This window comes from Colius striatus, chromosome 10 (genome assembly GCF_028858725.1).
Source record: "Colius striatus isolate bColStr4 chromosome 10, bColStr4.1.hap1, whole genome shotgun sequence".
In the NCBI taxonomy this organism is placed as follows: domain Eukaryota; kingdom Metazoa; phylum Chordata; class Aves; order Coliiformes; family Coliidae; genus Colius; species Colius striatus.
Genome location: NC_084768.1, coordinates 30326979 through 30351669, shown reverse-complemented (window position 1 = coordinate 30351669; position 24691 = coordinate 30326979). Strand labels below are relative to the sequence as shown.

Below are 24691 nucleotides of genomic sequence, written 5' to 3'. Positions count from 1 at the left end.
TTTGGGATCTGGGAGTGAGGTCTGGGGAAGGGGCCACTGCTGTCTCAGGAGAAGGCTGTCCAGGGAACAGTCTGCAGCTGCAGCACTCTGTTTAATCTTGAGCTCTGCACTTGTGATAAGTGGCTGAAAACTTGTTCCTCAACCTTTTGCCTGTGCAGCTGGTGCCTTGTGTCTCGTCTCCTGCCTGCTCATGCTGGAATCCTCCTGTTGAGGCCAGGGACCCCTTTTCTCATCGCTTGGTGCTTCCTGCTGGGTGGCACAGCCAGGGTGTCTTGCCTGAGCTGGGCTGCACTGCTCAATGACCAGCTGGTCCTGCCCTGACCTCCTTGGTCTCATACCAGTGCAAGATCAATTCCTTCTAGCAGAAGGGCCAGGCTTTTGCCATGGTCTGTCCCTTTCGAAGGCGGGGTACAAGCTTTGGCTTCCTTCCCCTCACTTGTGAGGAGGTTGAAAAGCTGAGGTGAACTGGAGGTTTTGGGGCAAGAGGTGATGTTCCTTGGGGCTCCTGATGCTGCTGTGACAGCTCTGCAGCCAGGTGCCACATGCTTTGTGCAGACATTGGGGTGAAGCTGGGAGCTCAGCAGAGGGCTGGTCCCATGGCTGCGACACCAGGCCAGACTGGTAGATCTCGTGCCTGCTGAGTGGGGACACTGTGCACTTGGAACCAGTGTTGGGTGAGACCTGTAGGGATCATCGAGTCCAACTCCCTACTCCTCTCAGCACCACCTAAAGCTAAACTACATGACTGAGACTGTTGTCCAGATGTTGCTTGTCCTTGGCCAGATTTGGTGTCTCTCTGAGCCTGTTCCAGTGAGTGCCACCTTCAGTGAGGAGGGGTGCAGGCAGCTACCTCTTCTGAATTCTCACTGACACCCCATTTATCTGTAGGAGCACTCTGGTGCTAGCCAGGCTACCCTCAGCCCCAGCTTCACAATGATTAGCTCTGAAGGCAGCAATATATGATCATTTTGCCCCAAGCAGAGCTGTGATGAGACCCATGTGTGGTACTTCAACTCTGTGGAGAAGGACCTGGGAGTCCTGGTTGGTAGCAGACTAAACATGAGCCAGCAGTGTGCCCTTGTGGCCAAGGCCAATGGCATCCTGGGGTGCAGCAGGTTGAGGGAGGTTCTCCCTCCCCTCTGCTCTGCCCTAGTGAGGCCTCACCTGGAGTCCTATGTCTAGTTCTGGGCTCCCCTGCTCAAGAGAGAACTGCTGGAGAGAGGTCAGTGAAGGGACAGGAGCATCTTATGAGGAAAGGCTGCAGGACCTGGGGCTGTCCATTGTGAAGAAGACTGAGGGGGGAACTCGTTAACACAAGTGTTGAAAAGGTCGATGTTAGGGAGTGGAGTGGCACTTTTTTTTCTGTGGTGCCCAGTGACAGGTCTGGGGATTATGGACATGAGCTGGAACACAAAAACACAAGGGAAAACTCCTTTGCTGTTGAGGTGAGGGAGCCCTGGCCCAGGCTGCCCAGGGAGGGTGTGGAGGCTCCTTCTCGGGAGGTTTCCAAACCCACCTGGACATGTTCCTGTGTGACCTGATGGAGAGGAACCTGCTGTAGAAGGGGCTTGGGCTGGATGAGCTCTAGAGATCCCTTCCAACCCCCATGATTCTCAGGTTCTATGAAGATGTCACTGCCCCACAAAGACCTGTGCAGGGTGGTTTTGCTAATTTTTGTCTCTAGTGCCCTGGCCCAGCTCCTGTGTGTGGCAGCAGAAGGTGCCAGTGGGCTTGGGTGCCTTGGGCAGTGTAGGTTCATCCAGCCTCCCTGGGAGGGAGCTGAGGGTCTGTCTGTGCTGCAGATGCAGAGACTCAGAAATCAGTTCCTGTTACCTGGATGGCTGCAGCAGGGCAGTTGTGCCATGGTGAGCAGTGTTGGTGCTGCCTCGCAGTTTGAGTCTGCCGACAGCCATGCCCAGCTGGGTACAGGTGGCTTCTGGCATGGCTGGCAGAAGCACCCGGGCTGGGCAGGACGTTGACACAAGCACATTCCATCTCCATAGTGATCTGGGGTAAACTTTCCCTGCTCTGCAGCAGCTCCTGCTTTCCAGAGGGGTGGGGCTGCGGTGATAAATGGCCCTTGGGAGGGAAGGGATGCGTCATGGCCGCTTCCTCTGAGGGGGTTCTCTCCCGTCACCCTCCACAGAATGCAAACAGGATTTGGGGTGTTTCCTTTGTCCAGATGGAGAATCTGAGGCCTACAGAGCAAGTGGCAGCCTGGTGTCAGAGCAGGAGCTGTAAGAGCAGCCCCTGATGAGCAGGATTATCATCAACACACGCTGCTTATAAAGTTACTCCTCTGAAATAAAAGCCCGTGGGAATGGCAGTGGCAGCTCCTGCCCACTGGAGCCACACTGAAGGTGTGACGTGGGAATGGAGCAGTGGCAGCTGGCCAGGGGGATGTGTCCTTTCTCAGAGGTGAGACACTGAGCAGTGACGCCAGGCTGCTTGTGGAGGCTGCTGATCCTGCCATGGGGAGCAGACACACGGAGAGACAGGGCTGGTGGGCCAAGGTGCAGCCCTGCATCCTTGTGTGGGAATCTGTTTTGGACAAGAGCCTGTGTGGCCAGGAGCAGGGCTGGGGGCTGGCAGGAAGGACACAGGTCCCACTGTCGGGGCAGGGATGTCTCTGTGCCCCAATTGCAGCACCCTCACCCCATGTCAGCCCAGCGCAGGACCCACCTGCAGGTTCCTGTCTATCAGCTTGTTGGTCTCAGTGCCACAGCCCTTGGCTGTCTCAGTGGGAATGCAAGGCTCTCCAGGCGAAACTACAGCCTCTGGAGGTGAGCTCTGAGCAGGGGGGTGTGGGGCTTTTTGGGGGTGAACGTCTATGCAATGTGGGGCAGTTTGGAGCAGGGATAATTACAAGGATCCCCAGCCCCCAGTGCACCCCACCTGGTGATGGGGACACGTGTGACCCCCAACTCTCAAGCCATTGCCCCCAGGGCTCAGCTCCCCACCTGCTTCCACCACATGGTCCATGCTGGAGAAGCACTTGTGCACCCTGCAGCCAAGGTCTGTGCAGCCAAGCCCTCCCTGTGATGGACTGGGGGCTGTCAGAGGCAGGGAACTCCGGGCCCACCACACCTTCCTGCAACCAGAGATTGCAGGTGCCAGAGCCAGGGACACAGGGAATGGTTTGGGTTGTTTCCCTTTGTAGTCACAGAAGCTGAATTAAGGCTCCATGAGAGGGAAGGGAAAGGATGGAGGATGGCATTGCTCCTGGCAGCCATGGGAATGACATCCCAAGCTGCACGGGCAGAGCCAGCACCCACGGAGGGCTGGGGGATATTTCTGGAGCATGGGTGAAAAATAATGCTGGTTGCTGTCCAGGTCCTTGCTGCCAGCAGAGCTGCAGCCCCTGGGGATGGCTGCTGGGGCCCTGCCTGTCCTGCCTCAGGATTCTGGCAGCTCCGTGTTCCCAGGGAGAACCTGAGGATGGCATGAGCTGGGTCACGCCGGGGTGCCCTGGCAGGGGGTGAAGGAGGGATATTAAAGGCTGGCACTGGGCCACGTTCCCAGGGCCTGGGAGAGGGCGGGAAGGGACAAATTCCAGCAGGACATAAACCAGTGGGAAAAGTCTGTGAGTGACAGGCATGCAGGGAGATCATCCCATCCTTGTCCTTGACCAACGCTGGGACCCGGACCGAGCGCGGCTGGGGCTGGGGCTGGGCTGAGTGCTGCTGGGACCGGGCTGAGTGGGGCTGGGGCTGGGGCTGGGCTGAGTGCTGCTGGGACCGGGCTGAGTGGGGCTGGGGCTGGGGCTGGGCTGAGCGCTGCTGGGACCGGGCTGAGTGCTGCTGGGACTGGGCTGCTGGAGCAGGAAGCGGCGCTTCCTTCGCCGCCGGAGCCCCGCGTCCTGCCCTGCCCGGCTCCCTCCCTTCCTGCCCAGGCACAGCGCCCGCTCTAGGCCCACAGCGGGGCGGCTGCTGGGGCTTCCAGCCTGGGAACCATCTCCCAGGGCAGTGTTTACAGCAGGTTGACAGCTTTCCTGGCTGGGCTGTAAACCATGGTGCAGGGCAGAGGCTGTGCTCGCCCCCAGCTAGTGCCCAGCTCTGCTCTGCCAGGCTGGCACAGCGGCCTCGGGGCTGCTGGTGAGACTGATGGCGGGGCATCACCAAGGGCATGGGAGGGGAGCTGGGGTAGGAGAGAACCTCCCCCATCCCAGTACTCCCCAACATCACATCAGTCGACTCCTCACCACCCCAAACCACACACACGCAGGGTTGGAGCCACACTGCCAGGAGTAAAATGATTTATTTCTTCCTGAGAGCTGATTCCTACAAGGCCTGGCAGCACATGGGGCAGGGAAGGCTGCCAGGGGCCCCTCCAGTGCCTTCCTGTGTGCCTGTGCACCTCACACACCCACTCACACCCACCCCCAGAGCCCCTGCACACACGTTTGCACACACACTTGTGCACCAGCTGTTTCAAGCCTGTAGGACATGGCAGGATGTAGGGCAGGCAGCAGGCAGGGGCACCCCAAGCTCCCCCTCCAAGTCCAGAGCACATCATGTGCACATGGCACACTCCACATATCACACAGGCAGCTCCAGCCCCGTTTCACATCCCCAGACCCTGTTCTGTGTGGGCTGGGGAGCAGCAGGTCTGTGCCAGATGCCAGGGAGAATGGAAGGGTGGTGGGTCTGGCTGATGGGTCTGGCACACACAGTGTTGTCACCTAGAGCCCAAAATCAGCCCTCACCTCCTCTCCATGTCCTTCCTTGGGCACTGCCAGCCCAGATATCCCCCAACACCACCAGCATGCGGCAGAGTCCCCAGTGCCTGCAGCACCCTTCCACCTCCTGCAGCATGTGGCAAGCGAGGGGTGCAGGTGGCAGCTCAAGGGAAGGGATGGGACTTTGGGGGTGTAGCTTTGCAAACAGGCACTGTAAGCCATGGCAGGACAGCTTGTGCCCCTCCTGCTCGGACAGCTTTTGCTACTGCCTGGTCCCTGCCACCTTTGTGGTGTGTCCCAGGCACAGCCAGAGTCCTGCCATCAGTGCAGGTCAATGTTCTCATACTCCAGGTTGTCAGAGTCCTCCAGCTCGATGCCAGGAACCAAGTTGTAATAGTTGGTTGATTGACTCATGTAGATCTTCTCCCGGTCAGCAGAGTCCTTCAGGACTTGGCTCACGCTGACGGTGTCCACCTCTGGCTCGCTGCCACCCGGCTCCTCTGCCCTCAGTGCCAGGGTGTCCTGCTGCCCGTCATGGGTTGGCAACTGCGAACTGCTGGGGGATCCCACTTGGATCTCCACCTCCTCATAGAGGTCCCTGCCACTCTCCAGCAGGTCCGTGGAGGGCTGGAGCAGGACCTGGCTCCCCATCAGCACTTTCTTCTCGGTATCAGAAGGGATGGCAGGCAGCTCGTAGGGGACATAGTGGTGGGGCTCCGCAGGCGCTGGCACGTTGCCCCTCTCCGCCACGGCAGGGTGGCTCTGGGACCTGCTCTGAAGGCTGTAGTTGGTCTTTCTCTTCTGCCTGCAGAAGCACCAAGTGATGCTGGCGAGGATGAGGAGAGGGGGCAGGCAGATGAAGAGGGCAGTGAGGCTGTGCGAGTGGCACAGCTCATCCCGGGGGATGCTCTGGAGGTCCACGCCGCGGTATCGCTCCGGTGTGTGGCAGATAACCTCAGCAGCCACGCTGGGCCAACCCTCCAGGTTGCTAAGCAAAGAGCAGCTGCAGTCCCAACTGTTGTTGGAGAGCTGGAGCTGCAGCAGAGATGGCTTCAGGAGGCTGGCGGGAAGGATGGTCAGGGCATTGAAGCCCAGGTAGACCTCCTGGACTTGGGTCGATGCTTTCAGGAAGGACTTGGGCAGCTCCTGGAGCTGGTTGCTGTCCAGGTAAAGGACCCTCAAATTAGGAGCATCTTCTAGAAAGCTTCCAGGAAGACTTTCCAGCAGGTTGTGACTCAAGTGCAAGATCTCCAAGGCAGGGGGGGCTCCCTGTGCATTGCTGATATCCGTGATGCTGCAGTGTGAGAGGTAGAGCTCCCGCAGCCCCCGCACCCCTACCAGTGTGCCCCAGTCCAGGTGGGTGATGTTGGAGCTGGTGAAGTTGAGGCAGCAGCTCTCGGGGAGCGGAGCCTCACGGAAGGCCTGGAAGTCCATGGGCTCAGTGCAGTTGCAGCTTTGCAGCGCTGGGTCGATGGCAAGGCCGGCAGAGAGCAGAAGGCAGCCCCAGAGGGGCACGGTCCCCAGCCCAGCGCCTGCGGGAGAGCAGAGGGGACGGTGACACCCCCGCGTGAACAACTCTCGCCCTCCCTACGCTCCATCCCGGCTCAGGGAACGCACCCGCGCCCCGCCGCCCCCTCGGACCCGCCGCGGGCTGTCTCACACCCGACGGTCTCGCCGAGTGCCCGCGGGCACCGAGCGACCCCCGGGGCCGCGCTCTGCACCCCCCAAGCTCCCCCCTCCGCCCCCGAGCTGCCGCGCCCGGCCTCACCTCCGTCCGCACGCCCCATCCTCCGGGGCCGCTCCGCGCTCCCCGCCGGCTCCGCCCCGCCGCCGCCGCCCCGGCCCCGGCCCCGGCCGCGACCCGCCCCGCGCCCGCTGCACCCCTCCCGCGGGACGTGCTCCCTGCTGTGCCCCGTCAGCCGCGAGCCCTCCGGCCACGCTGTGTCACCCCCCAAAACACGCTTTTTCCCAGTCCCCCCACTTCAATCCACCCTCCTCTGCGTGATCTCCCCAAAAAACCATGTCCCCTCCAGCCTTGCATCCTCTCCTCGTCCTTCACCTCTCAGCAGCAATATCCCTTCCCAGCTCCCCCCAGCATGCACCTGCTTTGTCCCCCCACAAGTCATATACCCCTCCAGCCCCCTCCATACTCCAGCATCAGCCCCTGGAGATGGGCCAGGCTGTGCTCTGCTCCTTCCTGGCATGAGGAAAGGACTCTGCCCAGGCGGTCCCCGCCTCCATGCGCGGTGCTGCTCCCAGCCCCACTGGGGAGAGGATGCTGAGTGGGCATGCTTGTAGGATCAGGAACAAAAGGGCCAGCTCCTCCATCACTGGACCCCATACAGCTTCCTTCCATCCCACACACATCCCAGGCTAGGAAGGAGGAGCAGAGTCAGACAGGAGCACTACAGCCCACAGAAGCAGCAGTGCTGGAGATGGGAGCTGTTTCCACACCCTCAGAGCACATGTGCGCCCACTGCAGCAGGAACCGGGTAAACCGGGGCACACAGTGAGGTACCCGCAGTGCTGTGCTTTGGTGCTGGTGGGAGGTGGGTGAGATGGGCCCCAGCCTGAGTGTGTGTTCAGTGCTGGGGCCCTGGGGGGTGATGGCACGGGGAAAGCTCTGGCAGCTGCTCTTCAGCCCGGCTTGGGAGGCAGAGTGCTGGGACCTCTCTACGTGATGTGTACCTGGGGTGCCTCAGAGGCCTGGCAGCTCAGCAACACAGTAATTAAAGTGCTGGGCTGTTTCAGGCTTCCTTGGGCTGCCTGTGCTGTCCTGAGAGATGCCTTTGAGAAGGCACCAGGATTTCTTCCCTTGATTTCTCCTCTCACTGACACCTCGGGTGCTGCTCTCATGTCATGCTGCTCAGGGACACTCCAGCCCACAGTGGGAGAGCAGCAGCTCCCCTTTGCACAACCTATTGTCTACAAAGGAGGTTTTGACAGTGGGACCTGCCCCATCCTGCTGTGGGCATTGTCTCCTGAGCAGCGGGTTTGGGGTGCTGGCAGCTCATAGCAGCAACAAGCCCTGTGTCAGGGATTTCTGATGGAGAGCAGGGATGGGAGAGGATGGAGTAGGAAGGGAAAAAGGGCCAGGGTTGGGACGCAGGAAAGGGCCCATCATGGGAAGGGAGGTGTTGGAAGTGCACTGGCCTGGGGGGATAAGAGTTGTCTCCTGGGGTGCCCTGGACACCATCACGCAGCCCCAAGCTGGCACCCAAGGGCCAGAGCTTGCTGACCCCCTGCTTGGGTTAAAGCCACCCCACTCTGGGGCAGCAGCTGAGCCATAAGTCTCAGTGCAGGAAATTTCAGAGGGCTCCCTGAGTCTCCCAGGTCCAGTTCCTGCCTCTCAGAGGGTACCTTCCAGCCCCGGCAGTTTACATACCACCCCACATCCAAGTGCTTCCTTAATCCAAAGGGATCCTTGTCCTTTTATCTCTCCCTCCAGACAGCCTTGCCCAGACCTGCAACTTCCCTTCTGCACATCCCCAGCCAGCACACACACCTGGGGAGGGTTGGATTCTGCAGAGAGCCCAGCACAGGGCCACCAAGACGATCAGGGGACTGGAACATCTTTCATACGAGGAAAGGCTGTGGGACCTGGGGCTGTTTAGTCTGGAGGAGACTGAGGCGAGATCTTATTGACATTTACAAATATCTAAAGGGTGGGTGTCAGGAGGTTGGGACATCCCTTTTTTCTATAGTAGCCAGCAACAGGGACAAGGGGTGATGGGATGAAGCTGGAACACAAAAAGTTCCACTTCAATATAAGAAGAAACTCTTTCCCTGTTCAGGTGAGGGAGCCCTGGCACAGGCTGCCCAGAGGGGTTGTGGAGGCTCCTTCCTTGAAGGTCTTCAAGACCCACCTGGACATGTTCCTGTGTGACCTGATCTAGGTGACCCTGCTTCTGCAGGGGGGTTGGTCTAGATGATTTCTAAAGGTCCCTTTCAACCCCTACCATTCTGTGATTCCATTCTATGATTCCAAATACTGTGAGGGTGGGAAGACCCTGGGGAAGACCAGGCCAGGTTTGAGTATCGTGGAGGACTGAGATCCCACAGCCTCTCTGGGCTCCTCGAATATTTTACCATGCTCACAGGGGAAAAAAACCCCATCAACAAACCGAAAGTTTCCTAAGATCTGAATGGAATTTCCCTTGATGTAACTTATATCGGGTGCCTGTCCTGGTTTTGCTGGACACCTCCCCAAAAAGCCTGCCTCTCTTTTCCTGTAGGTCCATCTAAATAGCTGCAGGCAGCCGGGGCTCACCCCAGAGGGTCCCTTTCCCCAAGCCGGGCAGATCGTTGCTGTTCAACCTCGTTTCCTCCGGCCGCCCCAGCCCGGCGACGGGAAACCCCCGGCTGCGATGCTCCGCATCGATGCTCTGCATCACCCTGGACCCGAGCTGCAGGTGGCGGGGGAGCTGCTCCCGGGCTCCAGCCCTCTTGGAAAGGAGGTGCAGATGTGGTCTGGCTGTGCCTCCAAGCCCAGAGCCAGCGGGAAGCGGGAGCAGAGCTGCTTGCTCTCAGCCCTAGCTGTGCCTCTTCGGGGCATCCGAGAGCAAACCCCATTGTCGGCCGTCCTGTGTCCCGCCCCGCCCCCGGCAGGTCCCCGGGACCTCCCCGCACCCCTGAGTGCCTCCACCCCCGCGTTGCCTCCAGACGCTGACTCAGCTCTGCCCGGGGAGCTCCCGGCAGCTTCGAGCCGGGGCCTCCATCGGAAAACCAGCGCTGCCCCGTGATGCCTCCCGCACCCCGCGGAGCCCCGGCGCAAACACGCAGCATTCCCTCAAGGGCCAGAAGCCTCCCCGCCTCCTCATGGGGCGTGTTTGCACATATTTTCCTCTTCAAAAGCTGTAAACCTGAAAAAAACCAGGCGGATCCGGCTCGTTTCCTTCCTCCCTGCAGGAGGGTTTGCTCAACTTTCCTGCAGAAAGAAAAGGGGGGTTAATTCCCCCCACGGGGGATGTGCTGTGAAGCGCAGGGCTGTTTGGCTGGGAGTACTCGTGAAAAAGCTTCAACATATTTAGGAGGAGCCTAAGCATCAGTGACCAGAGCTCCGAGCTGCCCAGGGGAAGCAGAGGTGGAATGCAAAGTGGGGAAACTGAGGCACGGAATGTGCGCACAGTCACGCTGCGTGCAGCAGGGGAAGGGCAGCAGGATCTGCGTTTCAGGGCCTCTCACAGTGCTGCCGCTCCAGGAGAGCTACGGGTGCGCTCGGAGAGGGAGCTCTGCGCGTCCCGGGAGAGAGGGAAGGGAGCTGCGCAGGAGTGTGTGCGTGGTCTCGGTGTGTCTGTGGGGGGTCCCTGCCCGCCTCTGGGCGTTTCGGTGTGTAGGAGGAACACGCACCTTCGGGGCAAGCCCAGCGCCGGGCTGTGTGTCCGAGCGGGCTCTGTGCGATGGAGGCAGCAGACCCTCGGCTGGGCTCCCTGCGGCTCGCGACCGGCAGAGGGGCGCCCCGCGCGCTGCTGTTCCGTGCTGCGGTCGCTTTAAGGGCCGCCCGGGGGCGGGGCTCGGCGGGTGACGTCAGCGCGGCCGCGGATAAAGGCGGCGGGATTCCCGCGGCGCCAGCGGCGGCGCGCGGCGCGGGGGCCACGTGCGCGGGGCCGGCGCTCGGCGGATCGGCCCCGGGCGGCCCCGAACAGCCTTTCTTCTCTTCATCATCCTCCTCCCGCGCCCGCCATGGAGCCCGCCGGCCTCTTCCCACCCGCCTGCCTCCCCGCGCAGCCCGCGCCCGCCCCGGCGCCCACGCCTCGCCCGCCCGAGACCACCCGCATCATCACCGACCCGGTCTCCGGCCGCTCCTACTGCAAGGGCCGCCTCCTGGGAAAGGTACCGGGAAATTGTGGGGGGAGACGCCAGCCGGGGTGTGCGCCGGCTTGAGCGGGGCTGGGAGCTGATCGCCCCCCTCCTCTCGCCTTCCCGGGGTGGCCCGCGGCTGGATGCGGCCCCTCGGCTGCCGCACGCCGCCCCCGCCCTCCCCGCCTCTCCCGGCGGGCCCGCAGCAGCGCTGGAAGCCGTGAATCACCCGGGCTGGCCGCCTGCCTCGCCGGCTATCGGAGACGCATCGGTTTCGGGGCGCCCGGCGGGTTGTGCGTGGGCCGGCGGGTGCCCCGGTTCCCAGGAGCACGGCTCGCACCGCTCCGCCACACGCAACTTTCCTCCCGCCGCCAGCGGCGTGTGTGGGAGGCGGGTGCCGGTTCCCAGCCCGGCCTGGGCCGGCTCGGCAGCTGAGTGTGCAGATTGGAGGCTGACTGACATCATGGCAGGAAAAACCTGTCTCCGTGGGGCTGCCTTTCGGTGACCTCTGCTCCCCGTGCTCCCTGCCTTGTGCAGGACTTTCCACGTTGATCTGTCATGTGGAAAGATGCAATCCGGCCACGGTGGGAGGAAAAACGCCCTGGAGGCTTTACAGGAACTATGTAAAGAAAATCCCTGGTTGAGAGCATCATAGTTCAGATCTTAGTGGGCGACACAACGGGAGGGAGCGTGTGACGCTCGCTGGGCTGTGCTGCGACGAAATGGAGGAGGAGGCTGATAAGCAGGCAGGGGAGAAGAGCTGTCTCTCGCCCATCCATAACCACCTCTTCCCTTACAGGGTGGGTTTGCACGATGCTATGAAATGACAGACCTCTCCAGCAACAAGACCTATGCCGTGAAGGTCATTCCTCACAGCCGAGTGGCTAAACCCCACCAGCGGGAGAAGGTGGGTGCTGGAGGGATGCTGGGCTGGTGGGGTGCAGCTGGTGCCTGGTGCTCACCTGCGGCTGCTGCTCCCTTTCAGATCACCAATGAGATCGAGCTGCATCGGGACTTGCACCACAAGCATATTGTCAAGTTCTCCCACTACTTTGAGGACACAGAAAGCATCTACATCTTCCTGGAGCACTGCAGTAGGAAGGTGAGTGCAGGTGTGGCCTTCTTGTCAAAGGATCTCCTAAACAGAGCTGTAACTGGTTGGAGCAGGCCTTATCTGACGTGCTTTGTTAGCATTCCCCTTCTCCTGGGCTGCCTTGCTGCTCTGGCCTGCCCTCTGAGCTCAGCCGTAAGCTGTGTGGTTTATCCTGGCACTGGGAACAGCACCGGCTGCTTGCCTGCCCTTCTAGGGACTCCCCTTGTGTTGGCAGCTCCTGGTTGGGCCACCGTAATAAATCCAGTGGTTCCCCTGGCTCTACTGATCAACCTCAGCCTCGTGTGTGGAATCTGAGGTCATGGTTGTGGAAGGATTATTTGTGGATGCGCAACTTCTGGAAGAACTGGCTTTGATCCTGGCTACCTGTTGCCTAGTCAGCAGGGCTGCCTGTTCTCTCTGCCTGCCATCATCACCAAGCTGCCTTCTCTCTCTCTGCAGTCTCTGGCCCACATCTGGAAGGCCCGCCACACTCTGCTGGAGCCTGAAGTGCGCTATTACCTCAAACAGATCATCTCAGGCTTGAAATACCTTCACCTCAAGGGCATCCTGCACAGAGACCTCAAGCTTGGTGGGTGCTGTGGTTGGGGCAGGGTGCTGCGTGGGGACCGAGCTGCTCCCGAGGGACTTGTGGTGATGCATCGCTCCTGACTTGCAGGCAACTTCTTCATCAATGAGAACATGGAGCTGAAAGTGGGGGACTTTGGGCTGGCTGCTTGCCAGGATATCTCTGACCAGAAGAAAAAGTAAGTTTGAGGTTTATTTCAGAGCCCTCTGAGGTTTCACTCTTCCTCCTGTGGTTTCCCAGGAGAGTGGAGGGATGAGTGGCCCCTCCTGGCCTGGGGAGGTGAAGTGTTTGGGGCCAGTTCCTGGGGTGGAGGAGCGATTCTTGCCCCAGCTGCAGGCAAGACAAGGGGGCTGGGAGCTTGGGGCTTTGTGGCTGCTTCAGGAGCCATTTCGCAGCCGTTGGGGAGAACAATGTGCTGACTGTGGCTATTGTGCTTGCCCGGCTGCCCTGCCGGCTGTGCAGCCTGGACACAAAGGCTCTGTTGCTCCCCAGCTCTAGGACAAGCTCTTCGCAATGGCTCCCCAGGAGCAGCTGCTCCTGGTCCCTGAGAGCTGGAGAGGAGGGAGTCTGTATGGAGCTCCTTGTAGATAGAGGGGGGGGAGGGGGCTTTGGGCCACAAAGAGTAAAATGGAGTGGGGAGGACAAGCTGCAAGATAAATCCCAGCACTTGGAGGCAGGGAGGTTGTCTGAAAGGGAAGCAGAGCATGCAGTGACCTAGTGCTCTGTCTTACAGGACAATATGTGGGACCCCCAACTACCTGGCCCCAGAGGTGCTGCTGAGGCAAGGCCACGGACCAGAATCAGATGTGTGGTCTCTGGGCTGTGTCATGTAAGTCTCCTGTGCTGGTGGCTGGGGAGGGGGCTGGGGCAGCCCTGCCAATGCAGAGCAGGGGAGAGCTGGGCTCTGGAGCAGCCCCATGAGGAAGTCCTCTTGTTCTCTGCTTCCTGACTTAGCAGTGGCTGCTAGGGGGCAGGGGGAGGGGGTGACTGGATCCTACCAAGCTCTGCTTTGGAGTGCATGCTTCCAGCCATCCTGGGATGTCACTTGGCGGGGCTGCCCCAGTGGAAGCTGCAGACTCAACCGCTCTGTGAGCCCATAAACAATGGGAGAGCTGGGTGGCTCGGCTGTGTATGTTGGGATCTCCTCTAGCCCCTCTCCCAGTTGCTACCTGTTGGCTTCCTGCTCAGCTTTCCACTCTGGCGGCCACACAGGGGTGGGAGCAGTGGTGGCAGAGGATGGCCTCTGCCTGCCAGCCCTCACCTCTTCCCCAAAGCCCCTTGCTTGTTGCTCTATAAACAGTTGCTAGGAGGAAGCGTGGCCGGATGTGAAGTGGTGCTCCTGGACAGGTGTGGCCGGCCACATGCCAATAACTTCCTTGCTTTAAGTGCTGCTGAGTCACAAGCCTGGCAGGGATGATGTGACAGTGGCACGCGTGTCCCCTCCCAGGTACACCCTGCTGTGTGGGAACCCTCCCTTTGAGACCTCTGACCTCAAGGAGACCTATAGGTGTATCAAGCAGGTGGAGTATACTCTCCCTGCCTTCCTCTCCCTGCCCGCCAAACACCTCATTGCTGGCATCCTCAGACGCAACCCTCAGGACCGCCTCACCCTTGAGGAGATCTTGGACCACGAGTTCTTCAAGGTGAGTGGGTGGGAGTCTGACTGTGACCCTGCTCTGGGTGGGATGAAGCTTTTTGGGTTGTGCAGGGGTACTGTCCTTGGAGCCCAAGTCTCAGTCCTTCGAAGGAAGCAGCTGCTGTCCTGCCAGAATTCCAGCCAGGGGAACCGAGGGATCCAGTGTGCTCTTGCTGCCTTGTCCCTATAAGCACGGGCTGTTTCCTTGTGGAGTTGAGGCTTGATGGAAATGCAAGCTGACTGTCAGGAGGGCTGTGAATGACTGCAGTCAGTCTAGGGCAGCTGCTCTTCCTGGAGCACGTGGGCTGTGAAAACTAAACCAAACCTCTGCCTTGACCTCTCTGCAGGGCTACACACCTGAAAAGCTCCCTCCCAGCAGCTGTGTGATGGCTCCAGAGCTGAGTCCTCCCAACCCAGCCAAGAGTCTGTTTGCTAAAGTCACCAAGACACTTTTTGGGAAGAAGAAACCCAAGGGAGGTGAGTCTGTGCACTTGCTCTGGAGCCTCTGGGTGACCCTTCCTCCAGGGACACGCGAGTTCCATCTCCTGATGAGTCTTCATGGACCCCCCCTTGTCCAGGCTAGCTCAGCCTGGGCTTGCCCCTGCCCTTCTGGCACTGGTGGCCTGGCATGGGTGTGTGACTGGAGAGCAGATGCTGTGCTGCAACCCACAAGGGCAGTTCCTCCTGGAAGCCCTGTTTGCATGAGAATTGGGAAGTGAAAGTGGGAGGCAACTGTCTGATGCTATCCTCATCATCATGGGAGCAGATAAGGGAGAGCTGAGCTACTGGGAGGGGTGGCCCAGATGTCCCGTCCCCCCCTCCCCCGCCGCGTGCTCATTGCTTGCTGTCGCTTCAGTCAAGAAGGGTTCTTTGGAGGACAAGGATGACATCTCCAAGCTTGTCACTGGGCTGATGAAGACCTCAATCTGCAGGCAGATGAGCTATAAAACCATGGAAGGGAATGAGGTGAGAACATCCCCAAGCCCATGCCTGCCCCTCCTCTGGGCAGTGGGCAGGATGGTGATAAAGCCAGGTCCCTCTGCAGGCCCCGGTGTTGTGCCGCAGCGCCAGCTCCAGCCCTGTGGAGACAGTGATGGAAGAGACATTTCACAAGTCTGCGTCTCCCTCCATCCGGGGCACGATGGCCAGCAGCTGTGAGGGTGAGCAATACCTGCTCAGGCCACCCCAAGCCTGCCCTGAGCTTCCTGTCGTGCCGTGGCTGATAGCGGGGCTGGCTGACTCAGCCTGTCATCTTCTCTCTGCAGCCTTTGAAGACTGCATCACCGCCTCTGCCATCATCGAGTCAGCTGTCCGGCTCCTGCGGACCTGCCTCTCCTCCATGCCCCCAGGTAAACCAGTCAGACTGCTCTGGGATGGGACATGTTGCTGTGCATCCCCTTCCCTCTGGGATGAAGGCATGGCTGCTATTTGAGGAACCTTAAATGCTGTCAGAGCCTGCTGTGTAGGGTCTGATCTCCCTAGGGAAGTGAGGTGGGAAGGGGCTGCTTGACTGCACTGCTCACTCCCTTCTCTTTTCCACCAGTGGAGAAAAACCCAGCTTCCCTGGCCCGCCATGAGCACTTTGTCTGGGTGAGTAAGTGGGTGGATTACTCCAACAAATATGGCTTTGGCTACCAGCTCTCCAACCGCAGCATCGGGGTCCTCTTCAACAACGGCACACACATGGCGCTTTCCCCCAACCACAGGTAAGAGGTGGCTTATGTTTCTGGGGAAGCCCCTCAGCTGGGAAGGGGCAAGGGGGAGGCTGTCCTGGGGAGCCCCAAAGCTCATGGTCTGCTTCCTCCCAGGACGGTACATTACAGCCCAACCAACAGCAAACACCTTGTGTTCTCTGTGGCCGCCATCCCCGAGCAGTTGCAGGGACAGATGAGTGTCTTGCACTATTTTGCATCCTACATGGAGCAGCATCTCCTGAAGGTGAGTGCTTGGGCCTTGGAATGGGCTGGGATCAGGGGTAGGTTGGCTGTTGGATCATGACTTGACCATACTGCTTTGGGGTTGTGAGACTCCTGGCTCATAGGCTGTGGCCAGATGGACACGCAGAGTTGTGGCCTGGGAGTGGGGACACCACTGGGGCTGTGCCCAGGTTTGGCTATGTATGTACTGGTGGCAGGGGCCAATGGCTTATGCAAATGCTTCTCTCCAAGGGAGGTGACCTGCCCAGCATTGATGACTTTGGGCAGCCAGCCCTGCTCCTCCTGCAGTGGGTGAAGACTGACCAAGCCTTGCTCATGCTCTTCAGCAACGGCACCCTCCAGGTACGTGGGGGGCACAATGGAGATGCCTGTGGGCAGGAGGCCAGCTGGGGACTCCTGTCCTGTGTTATCACAGGATTGTAGAATCATTTTGGCTGTAAAAGACCTTTAAGATTATGAAGTCTAAGCACTTGCCTCACACTGCCAAGCCCATCACTAACCCATGTCCCTCAGCACCTCAGCTACATGGCTTTGCAATATCTCCAGGGATGGGGACTCCACCACCTCCCTGGGAAGCCCGGGACAGTGCTTAACAACCCTCTAAGTAAAGTTCTTCCTGATCTCCAATCTAAACCTCCCCTAGCACAACCTGAGGCCATTTCCTCTTGTCATTCCTTACTGGGGAGAAGAGACTGACCCCTGCCTCACTACAACCTGCTGCCAGGTAGCTATAGAGGGTGATCATGTCTCCCCTCAGCCTCCTCCAGGCGAAACACCCCCAGCTCCCTCAGCTGCTTCTCATCAGACTTGTACTGCAGACCCTCCTCCAGCTTCACTGCCCATCTCTTGGACACACTCCAGCACCTCAGTGTCCTTGCAGTGAGGGGCCCAAAACTGAACACAGTTTTTGAGGTATAGCCTGACCAGTGCAGAGTACAGGGGGATAATCTCTTCTCTGGTCCCACTGGCTACACTATTTCGGATACAAGTGTGTTAGATCTTGTCTGCCACAATCCAAATGCAAGCTGTGAAAACAACTGGAGGTGCCAGATACTGCTCCAGTGCTTGGAGCTGCTGTTGACAGCTTGCCCAGCCTGTGGGGCTGCGATGCTTTGGCCAGCCTCTTCCACCTGCCCTGCTTTGGGGCATGGAGCAGGTGATGCTCCTGGGCAGGTTGGAGAGGAGGAATGAGCTGAGGCAGGAAGTGTGGCTCCATCTTGCCTGCTAAATTGCTGTGGGAAGTGTGGGTTAAATGAAGCCAAACCTGTCTCTTAGGTGAACTTCTACAATGACCACACTAAGGTGATCATTAGCAAGCCTGACCACTCCTGCCTTGTCACCTACATCAACCGGGAGCGCAACTCCTACACCTACAAGCTGTGCAGTATCCAGGAGCTGGGCTGCTCTCCTGAGCTCCACCACCGCCTCAGATACATCCTCAAGCTCCTCCAAGAAAGAACTGAGGCCTAGTGTGGAACCTCGAGGACCCCTCTCTGGATGTAGAGACTTCCCTGTGCCCCTCCCATGGGATGGGAGGCACGTTGTGGTGCTGATTGCCCATCTGGGCATCTTGTATGCTGGTGCTCAGTTAGACTTTGGACTGAGCTGTGGATGGGGTTACAGCAGCAGATCTGGATATCCCTGCTGCTCTCTGGCTCTGGGCAATTGCTATCTTCCTGCTGGCAGCTCCTGCTCTGGTTATGCTGGTCTTGGTGGAGTGGACTGGTCTTGGTGGAGTGGGAGGTGGTGGGTGAGTGCCCTGCAGCCAAGTTTGGGGCCAGCTGTGCCTTGTACATGGCCTGGTGCTCCAGCCTGCCCTGGCTGGCAGCTGCCTGCAATGGGACCTTGGATTGTCCTCCCCAAGGTGATGCACAGAGCCTCTGCATGGCCTGGAGGTGACCAGCATAGCTTTGATTTCAAGACTTGGCTGCTGTGGGGCAAGGGAAACTTCCCCAGAGTGGACAGGGGTGAAGGGTGCTGCCTGCCCTGCCAGGAGCTGTGTAGTCTGGTGTGTGCCATTCCACAACTGCTACACTAAGGTGGGGGCTGTGCTGGGCCCAACTATGCCATTTGCTCCCAAATTGTGAATTGTCTGGTACAAGTTGAGGTTTGATAAAGGGAGGGGATGGGATCTGAGGACTTGCTTGGGGAAGCCCTCAGCTTGTTGGGACCCAGGGAGGTTTCCTGTTTCAAGGCAGTCTCTGCCATGTGGGACTATTTATATGTCTTATTTATATGGAATTATTTATTTTCCTGTAGATCTATCCATGTGCAGCTGCCCTGTCCCTGAGTCACCTCAATAAAAACTTATTTGTGTAAGGGCAAACTTGTGTCTCCCTAGCTTGGAGCTGGGGTCACAAAAGGGCTTCAGCTTCCCCATCATCCTTGATCCAAGACTGTCCTGCCTACCAGGCATGACTCTCCCTGCCCTTCACCCTGGCTGTTGCTGGTGGACCAAGTCAGGGAGGCAAGATGCGAGTGAGGAAATGCAAGATGCAAGGCCCTGCAAGGCAGCCAGGTCCTGTGCACCTGGGCTAGCGAGTCCCAGAGCTGGCCCAGAGGACAGGGTGGCTCAGAGGCCACACTCTCAAGAACTGTGGTGTGGTGGTTTAAACCCAGCTGGCAGCAACCAGACTAGGAGAATCCAGAAGAAAAGGCAGAACTTTGCAGGTTGAGATCAGGACAATTTAATAGAACAACATGATGAGACAACCAAAAGCCATAACAACAGCAAAGGAATACAGAAAACAACCTTATATACCGAGGATCCTTCTGGAGCGTTCCGAAGCAATGCTCTCTGCTGGAACGGGCTGCTGCTTCAGGTCCTCAGGATGATGTGTCTTGAGTATGTCCCTGTCAGGTTGGATGTAAATGCAGACATTAATGGGGCAAGAAAACAACAAGTACAGGCCCATAGTGAGGGAGAGAACAGGGAAGAGGTTCAGCGTAGTCACTTCTGCAGGTAGTCCTGCATGGAACAAGGGGTTGGACTGGATAGTCCTTCTGTGTCTCTTGTAACTTGAGAGAACTCTCTGATCCTGGGATTCTGTGGGCTGTCACTGGCTGCTGCCACCGTACAGGGACATGGGGAGCAACCAGCATGCACATCACGGGGCTGTGGGTACCCTGCCAGCACGTGGGACCCTCCTCTTGGGACGTGGGCACCCGTGGGGCACCTCATAGCCATTGATGCCTGTTCTCTCCTGCCTCAGCTCCCTCCCCGCAGGGACAGCACTACTCACTTGCTCCGAATAGTGAAGGACATTGTGAACTTTTTCGATCCCTTCTTCCTCATGTGCTGATCCGGGAGATGTTTCCGGTGCAGGCGGCAGATCTGCCTCAGGTACCTGAGCATCCAGCAGCAAAATGTGCAGCGTGAGGAGAAGTGGCCCCTTCCCCCACAGAATGTGGCCATGGCAGATCTGTCCTTCTTTCCCCTTCCATGGAAGTGACAGGACCGAGGCCACAGTGTCCTTGGCAGGGCCTGGTGGGCCTGAGAAGTGTCCTGCTGGGCTTCTCTTTCTTGACGAGTCCTCTTGCCTCGCAGCACTGTTCCGCGCAGCACGTTGGGCTGAGGAATCCTCTGGCCGCACCGAGCACAAGGGCGTTTCTGCCCTGCAGCTTGGGACTGACCTTGATTGCTCTCTTGTCCCTTCCTTCTCTTCATATCTCTCCAGAGTACAAATATAACCCAGGTCACGCAGATCAGCCACGTGGTTTTCAAGGCACTGAAAAGAAGCCAGGTCCCGTCCACCTGGGCAAGGTAGTCCCAAATCTGGCCCACAGGATGGTACAGGTCAGAGGTCACATCCTCAAAAGTAGTGGACAGTTGTTCCAGGCTCTCCGAAGCGACGTTCATCATGGATCTGACCCAGCTGCAGAGGCTGGAAATGCCAAAGCTTCCGGGCCATTTGTCAGCTGCACTGTCTGCAGGGTCAGGTTCCTGCTTCACGTGTTCAGGAAGGTTAAACTTTTTAATGTAGAGATTTATCGGAAACAGACATGCCATGAAGAGACCCACACTGAAGGGGAAAAATGGGATGAGTGTCATGGTGGTCTCTCCTGAGGGAAAAAGCCTGGATACACAAGGTGGCTTGGGCTGTCCCTCTGAGCAGAGCTCAGGCAGCAATCACCAGACCCGAGCTCTGGCTCTGGCGACTGAGCTGCTCAGGGCTGCTTATATGCCAAGTTGTAGGCTGGTGTCAGGAGAGAATCAGTGATGTCACAAAGCCTTTCCCCACCCACCCAATAGGCGATGGAGGCTGAGATGGGCAGGGGAGAAACTGTCCTGGCCCCATTCTCAGCACCGTCTCAGCACCAGGTACCCAGGAATGCAAACCCCACTCGTGCCCTCCTGCTGCAGCTCCAGATGGACAGGACCTGGCTGCTTTGCAGGGCCTTGCAAATCATGTGGCTGATCTGCTTGATTTAGATTGCACTTGACCCCTGGAGAATAGTGAAGGAAGGAACAGGGGAGCAATCAAGATCAGTCCCACAGAAAAGTTCCCTTTTAGGTAGCAGTGAAGCACAGCGGACCACATCCCCCATTCCCTTTGGCAGACACGCTCTCTGCTGGAATGAGTAGCTGTTTCAGCTCTTGAGGAAGGTTGAACTTGTTTATTTGTGTGTCATGTCAATGTGGAACTTTAAGCCAGTGGCTCCCATTACCATAAACATGTGGATGTTAAGAGGGAACAGACACTGCAGAAATGCAGGCTGAGCTGGAGAAATGGGACACGCTTACAACTAAGGTGGCTGACAGCAGGAGGGTCTTTGCATTTCCTAGTGCCAAGCATTGTTTACAATAACCTCAGGGGCTGAGGTGTGAAGGCATCTCTGCAGGTCAGTGTGTCCAAGCCTCGGCCCAGGCAGGGCTAAGCTTTGTGTCCAAACCATGAGTGCATTTTTGGCTGTCCTCTTAACGTGGGCTGCCACTTTGCCCTCGTGAGGATTTTGAGCAGAGCCGTGTCCTGCCTGCCACACACAGCTTGGCTGGAGCTCTGGGCACAGCTCCTTCTGGCTGCTGAGTTCAGGGCACAGCCCAAAGCCTGTGGCAGGCTTCAAAATCCACCTCGATGCGCCCTCCCCTCCCCGTCTCAGCCTCCAGCGCGGGTTGGGCGGGTGGGGAAAGGCTTTGTGACATCACTGATTCTCTCCTGACACCAGCCCAGGACTTGGCATATAAGCAGCTCTGGGCAGCTCAGACGCCAGAGCCACCGCTCGGGCCTGGTGGTCGCTGCCTGAGCTCTGCTCAGAGGGACAGCCCAAGCTACCTCATGTATCCAGGCTTTTTCCCTCAGGGGAGACCACCATGAAACTTGTGTGGAGTCTCTTCTCATTTTTCCCTCTCGGCTTATTTTTATTCAGAGTGACTCTGTTCCCTCTTGATTTCCACATTTTCATCCTACCTGACACGGACCTAGACAAGTTCAACCTTCCTGAAGAGCTGAAACAGCATCTTGTTCGAGGAGAGAGCGAGGCTGCCAACGAGCCTGGAATCATTGGCCTTCTCAATCCCTTCCGCTGGTTTGGATACAGGCTAATTGTGTTCTTGGACAAGCCACCCTTTGATATTGAGAGCTTTACCACCAATTCCACAGGCAGCACTGGTCTGTGTGGATCCAGGAAGAACATCATTTGTGAGGGCCTGAAACTACTGTTCACTGTTTTCAACAGTGTGGACTCCAATAGGTCCTTTTCTCTGGGGCTCCTTTGGGACTCCCTTGCCCAGGAGGACAGGATCAATCTGCTTTATAGGGCCTTGCAAATCATGTGGCTGATCTGCTTGATTTGGATTGCACTTGACCTCTTGGGAAGACTGAAGAGAAGGATGGGACAAGGGAGCAATGAAGATCAGTCCCACAGGAACGAAGCGTGTTGTGGGGAGCAGGGAAGCACAATGGCCTCGGCACACCATGAGAGTTTCTCTGCCTCTTCCTCAGGCAAGCGCCAAGCTGCACGGCGGAAACCCTCCAGCAGGCACCGGGGGAAGAAGCGGGCCTGACAGAGATTTCAGGGCACAGCCCAAAGCCCGTGGCAGGCTTCAAAATCCACCTCGATGCGCCCTCCCCTCCCCGTCTCAGCCTCCAGCGCCGGTTGGGTGGGTGGGGAAAGGCTTTGTAACATCACTGATTCTCTCCTGACACCAGCCCGGGACTTGGCATATAAGCAGCTCTGGGCAGCTCAGACGCCAGAGCCACCGCTCGGGCATGTTCGTGTTAGTTGTATTAAATTGTCCTGGTCTCAATCTGCAAAGTTCTGCCTTTTCCTCTGCAATCTCTTGGTTTGGTTGCTGCCAGATGGATTTAAACCACCACACCACAGTTTTTGAGAGTGTGGCCTCTGAGCCACCCTGTCCTCTGGGCCAGCTCTGGGACTGACTCGCTAGCCCAGGTGCACAGGACCTGGCTGCCTTGCAGGGCCCTGCAAACCTTGTGGCTGAGCTGCATGACTCTGCTTCTGTGACTATGGGTCCCTCCCACGGGCCTCCTCTGGCCACAATTACTGCCCCTGACACAGGGTCTTTCACACCATATCCCTGTGCTGGCTTAGCTGGAAAAGCAGACAGAGCAGGAGTGAAAGGGGCTGTCCAGGGCCTGGGAAACAAGGGGTTACAGACACTGTGGCACAGATCAGCCCCGGAGTGCTGCAGTGTCACATAGCAACACCTCACACTCCAGGAGCACAATGGGTTTGGCCCTGCTCACTGCAGACTTTCAACTTGCAGGACTAGGGTTGGGCCTGGGCAATGCAGAGCACAGAGAAGTCCCCTGGATTTACCCGGGTAGGGCAGCAGTGAGGCTAGGGGTAAGTGTGGGCCCAGATGCAGGCAGGAGGGCTGGGGAGGCTGGAGGAGAAGGAGCCACTTGACCGTGCCAGAGAAAGGCTGGGGATGGGAGAGCAGAGAGCTGGATGCACTATCTGGGGCTGTCCTGCATCAGCCCCAGCTGGCCGAGGCTGTTGGGGACGAGGTGCTGGAGAATGGAAGGCGGCTGCCAAGGTCCCCCCAGTCGTCTGCATCCAGCCCTGCAGGGATCCATGTGCTAGGAGGCCTGGGATTTGTAGGGGGTGGGGAAAAGCAAAGCAGAGAGGATTTTGTCCCACAAAGCAGGGTTCAATACCCAGTGTGCATAAGCCAGTCTACACACAGAGTCAACGTATGGCTCTAGTGCATATCTGTGCAGAGGTGGGTTTGAGGTGGTAGCCCACAAAGCTGGCACACCAACAGTACCTCTTGTGCTGTATTTATACAGCAAAGCATTAGCATACTCTGTATTCTAATCCATATGCATTGTTATTCTATTTAGGGATTGGTTAGCAGTCCTTTGCCTGGCATGTAAATGGGTACATTGCTCCGTTCATTTCTTCCACCGCCTTGTTGTGTGTCTAGGGTATGAATTGAGCAGGTGGGCGGTGAGTCAGTGGTCGCAATCTCCCCACCACCTTTGCCTTTCCCCCAGTTACTGAGGATGTTTGATGATTTCATGCTAATTGGGCACCATCCAGCTTTTGGAACTTCTGAGGCAGGAGGTTCCATCCCTATCAGGCTCTATCCTCTTGAACAATATACTCCTGAAGGATACAGAGCAGTCAGCCATTGACTCAGCTATCAGTTCCGTGAAGATACTGACTTATGCCCATCCCAACCTAAATAGTACTACCACATCCCCCTCTTCTAACTGCCAGAGCCTATTTGCAAAGACACTTGGATCCTTGTCCTTGCTTAAAGGAAAATTTCATTCCATAAGGTACGTCACGGTGGTGGGATAGAGAAGCTGGAGGACACCTCAGCACCTCTCGACACTCAGAGCTACGAGCCACCACTCCTTTCAGACCATCCATATGGCCGAGGAGCAACTCTCAGACATGGCCCTGCCAGCCAAGGTGATGGCTGCAGACAACACTGAAGGCCTTCCACACCAGTCCACCCGCCGCAGCTCCCAGCCTCCAGCCGCGGCACGGGGCACTGAGGAGGGCAAACCCCTACTCCTGCCCTCGCGCCGCAGCTCCATCCTCAGCACGCTGCCCGCGCCCTTGCCCAGCCGCCGCAGCTCGCTCGGGGCAGCCCCAGGGGGCAGGCGCTCCTCCATCGGGCCGTGGATGCTCCACAGCCGCGTGAGCTTCTCCGGGCTCCCCCTTTTCCAGCCCATCCTCAAAACCCGCCTTGAAAACACTTATAGGATGGGGCCGGACACAGGCTGCAAGTTCAAAGTGGGGCAGGTGCAGCGGGTGCTGGAGGAGGCCCTGGCCAGTGCTCTGGAGAGCACGGTCTACAGTCCCCAGGGCAGTGCCCGTCTGGCCCAGAGCCTGGCCGAGCTGCTGCAGGGCCAGGCCAAGGAGGTGGTGCCACCCCGCTACAAGCTGGTCTGCCATGTGCTGCTGGGCCAGCGGGGCCAGCAGAGTCTGCTGGTGGCCAGCCGGGCACTGTGGGACCCCAAGAGCGACAGCTTTGCCTCCGCCACCTTCTCCAGTGCTTCCCTCTTTGCTGTGGCCACAGTGCATTGGGTCTACTTTGAGTAGCACCTGCCTCTCCCTCCAGCCAGCCCTGGAGAACTGCTTGTAGAGCAGCTGAAACAAAACAAGCAAGCAATAAAGCTGTGCCTTACACCCAAAGTCTTTGGCCATGGTGTGTGCAGGGAGCAAGGTGTGGCTGCACGTGACTGCTCTGATGTCCACTCCAGCCCCCAGCCTGGGCTCCTGGGCCGTTACCAATGTTCTCAGGGTCACTGGGCAGCTTCCTTGGGAACTCAGGATTGATTTTCATCCTGAACCTGAACTATCATATGGAACTGAGAAGCCCAACGCTTCCAGGCTCCTCAGCAGCCTCGCTTTCTGCTGGAACAAGTTCTGCTTCAGCTCTTCAGGAAGGCTGAAGCAGAACAGTGCCCATCTGGCCCAGACCTGGCCGAGCTGCTGCAGGGCCAGGCCAAGGAGGTGGTGCCACCCCACGACAAGCTGCTCT

General features: G+C 58.3%; 3 protein-coding genes and 1 non-coding gene across 6 annotated transcripts; 3 read left to right on the top strand and 1 right to left on the bottom strand.

The window, feature by feature from the left end:
* Positions 1-286: 286 nt before the first annotated feature.
* LOC133626327 (small nucleolar RNA SNORA35) lies at positions 287-416 on the top strand. Its single transcript, XR_009819415.1, has one exon. It is a non-coding gene; the product is annotated as a small nucleolar RNA SNORA35 (small nucleolar RNA).
* A 3829-nt stretch (positions 417-4245) lies between these two features.
* LOC133626280 (SLIT and NTRK-like protein 6) lies at positions 4246-6984 on the bottom strand. Of its 2 annotated transcripts, none has more exons than XM_062004086.1 (2): positions 6829-6984; positions 4246-6210 (listed from the first exon to the last, which is right to left on the bottom strand). In XM_062004086.1, the coding sequence occupies exon 2, from the start codon at positions 6110-6112 to the stop codon at positions 5000-5002; it is 1113 nt and encodes a 370-aa protein (XP_061860070.1). In that variant the 5' UTR covers positions 6113-6210; positions 6829-6984; the 3' UTR covers positions 4246-4999. The 2 variants fall into 2 exon arrangements, with proteins under 2 accessions (XP_061860070.1, XP_061860069.1); XM_062004085.1 differs by lacking the exon at positions 6829-6984 and adding an exon at positions 6447-6497.
* Positions 6985-10269: 3285 nt separating this feature from the next.
* Positions 10270-18044, top strand: PLK3 (polo like kinase 3). 2 transcript variants are annotated; one of them, XM_062004084.1, is made up of 15 exons: positions 10270-10510; positions 11277-11384; positions 11463-11579; positions 12030-12159; positions 12247-12334; positions 12890-12985; positions 13604-13799; positions 14140-14269; positions 14649-14758; positions 14838-14952; positions 15058-15141; positions 15336-15498; positions 15601-15730; positions 15961-16071; positions 17005-18044. In XM_062004084.1, exons 1-15 carry the CDS (start codon positions 10361-10363, stop codon positions 17197-17199), a joined length of 1923 nt encoding a protein of 640 aa, XP_061860068.1. In that variant the 5' UTR covers positions 10270-10360; the 3' UTR covers positions 17200-18044. The 2 variants fall into 2 exon arrangements, with proteins under 2 accessions (XP_061860068.1, XP_061860067.1); XM_062004083.1 differs by having other exon boundaries at positions 14826-14952.
* Positions 18045-23571: 5527 nt separating this feature from the next.
* Positions 23572-24249, top strand: DYNLT4 (dynein light chain Tctex-type 4). The gene has a single exon (XM_062004254.1). The coding sequence runs from the start codon at positions 23572-23574 to the stop codon at positions 24247-24249; it is 678 nt and encodes a 225-aa protein (XP_061860238.1).
* The last annotated feature ends 442 nt before the right edge of the window (positions 24250-24691 follow it).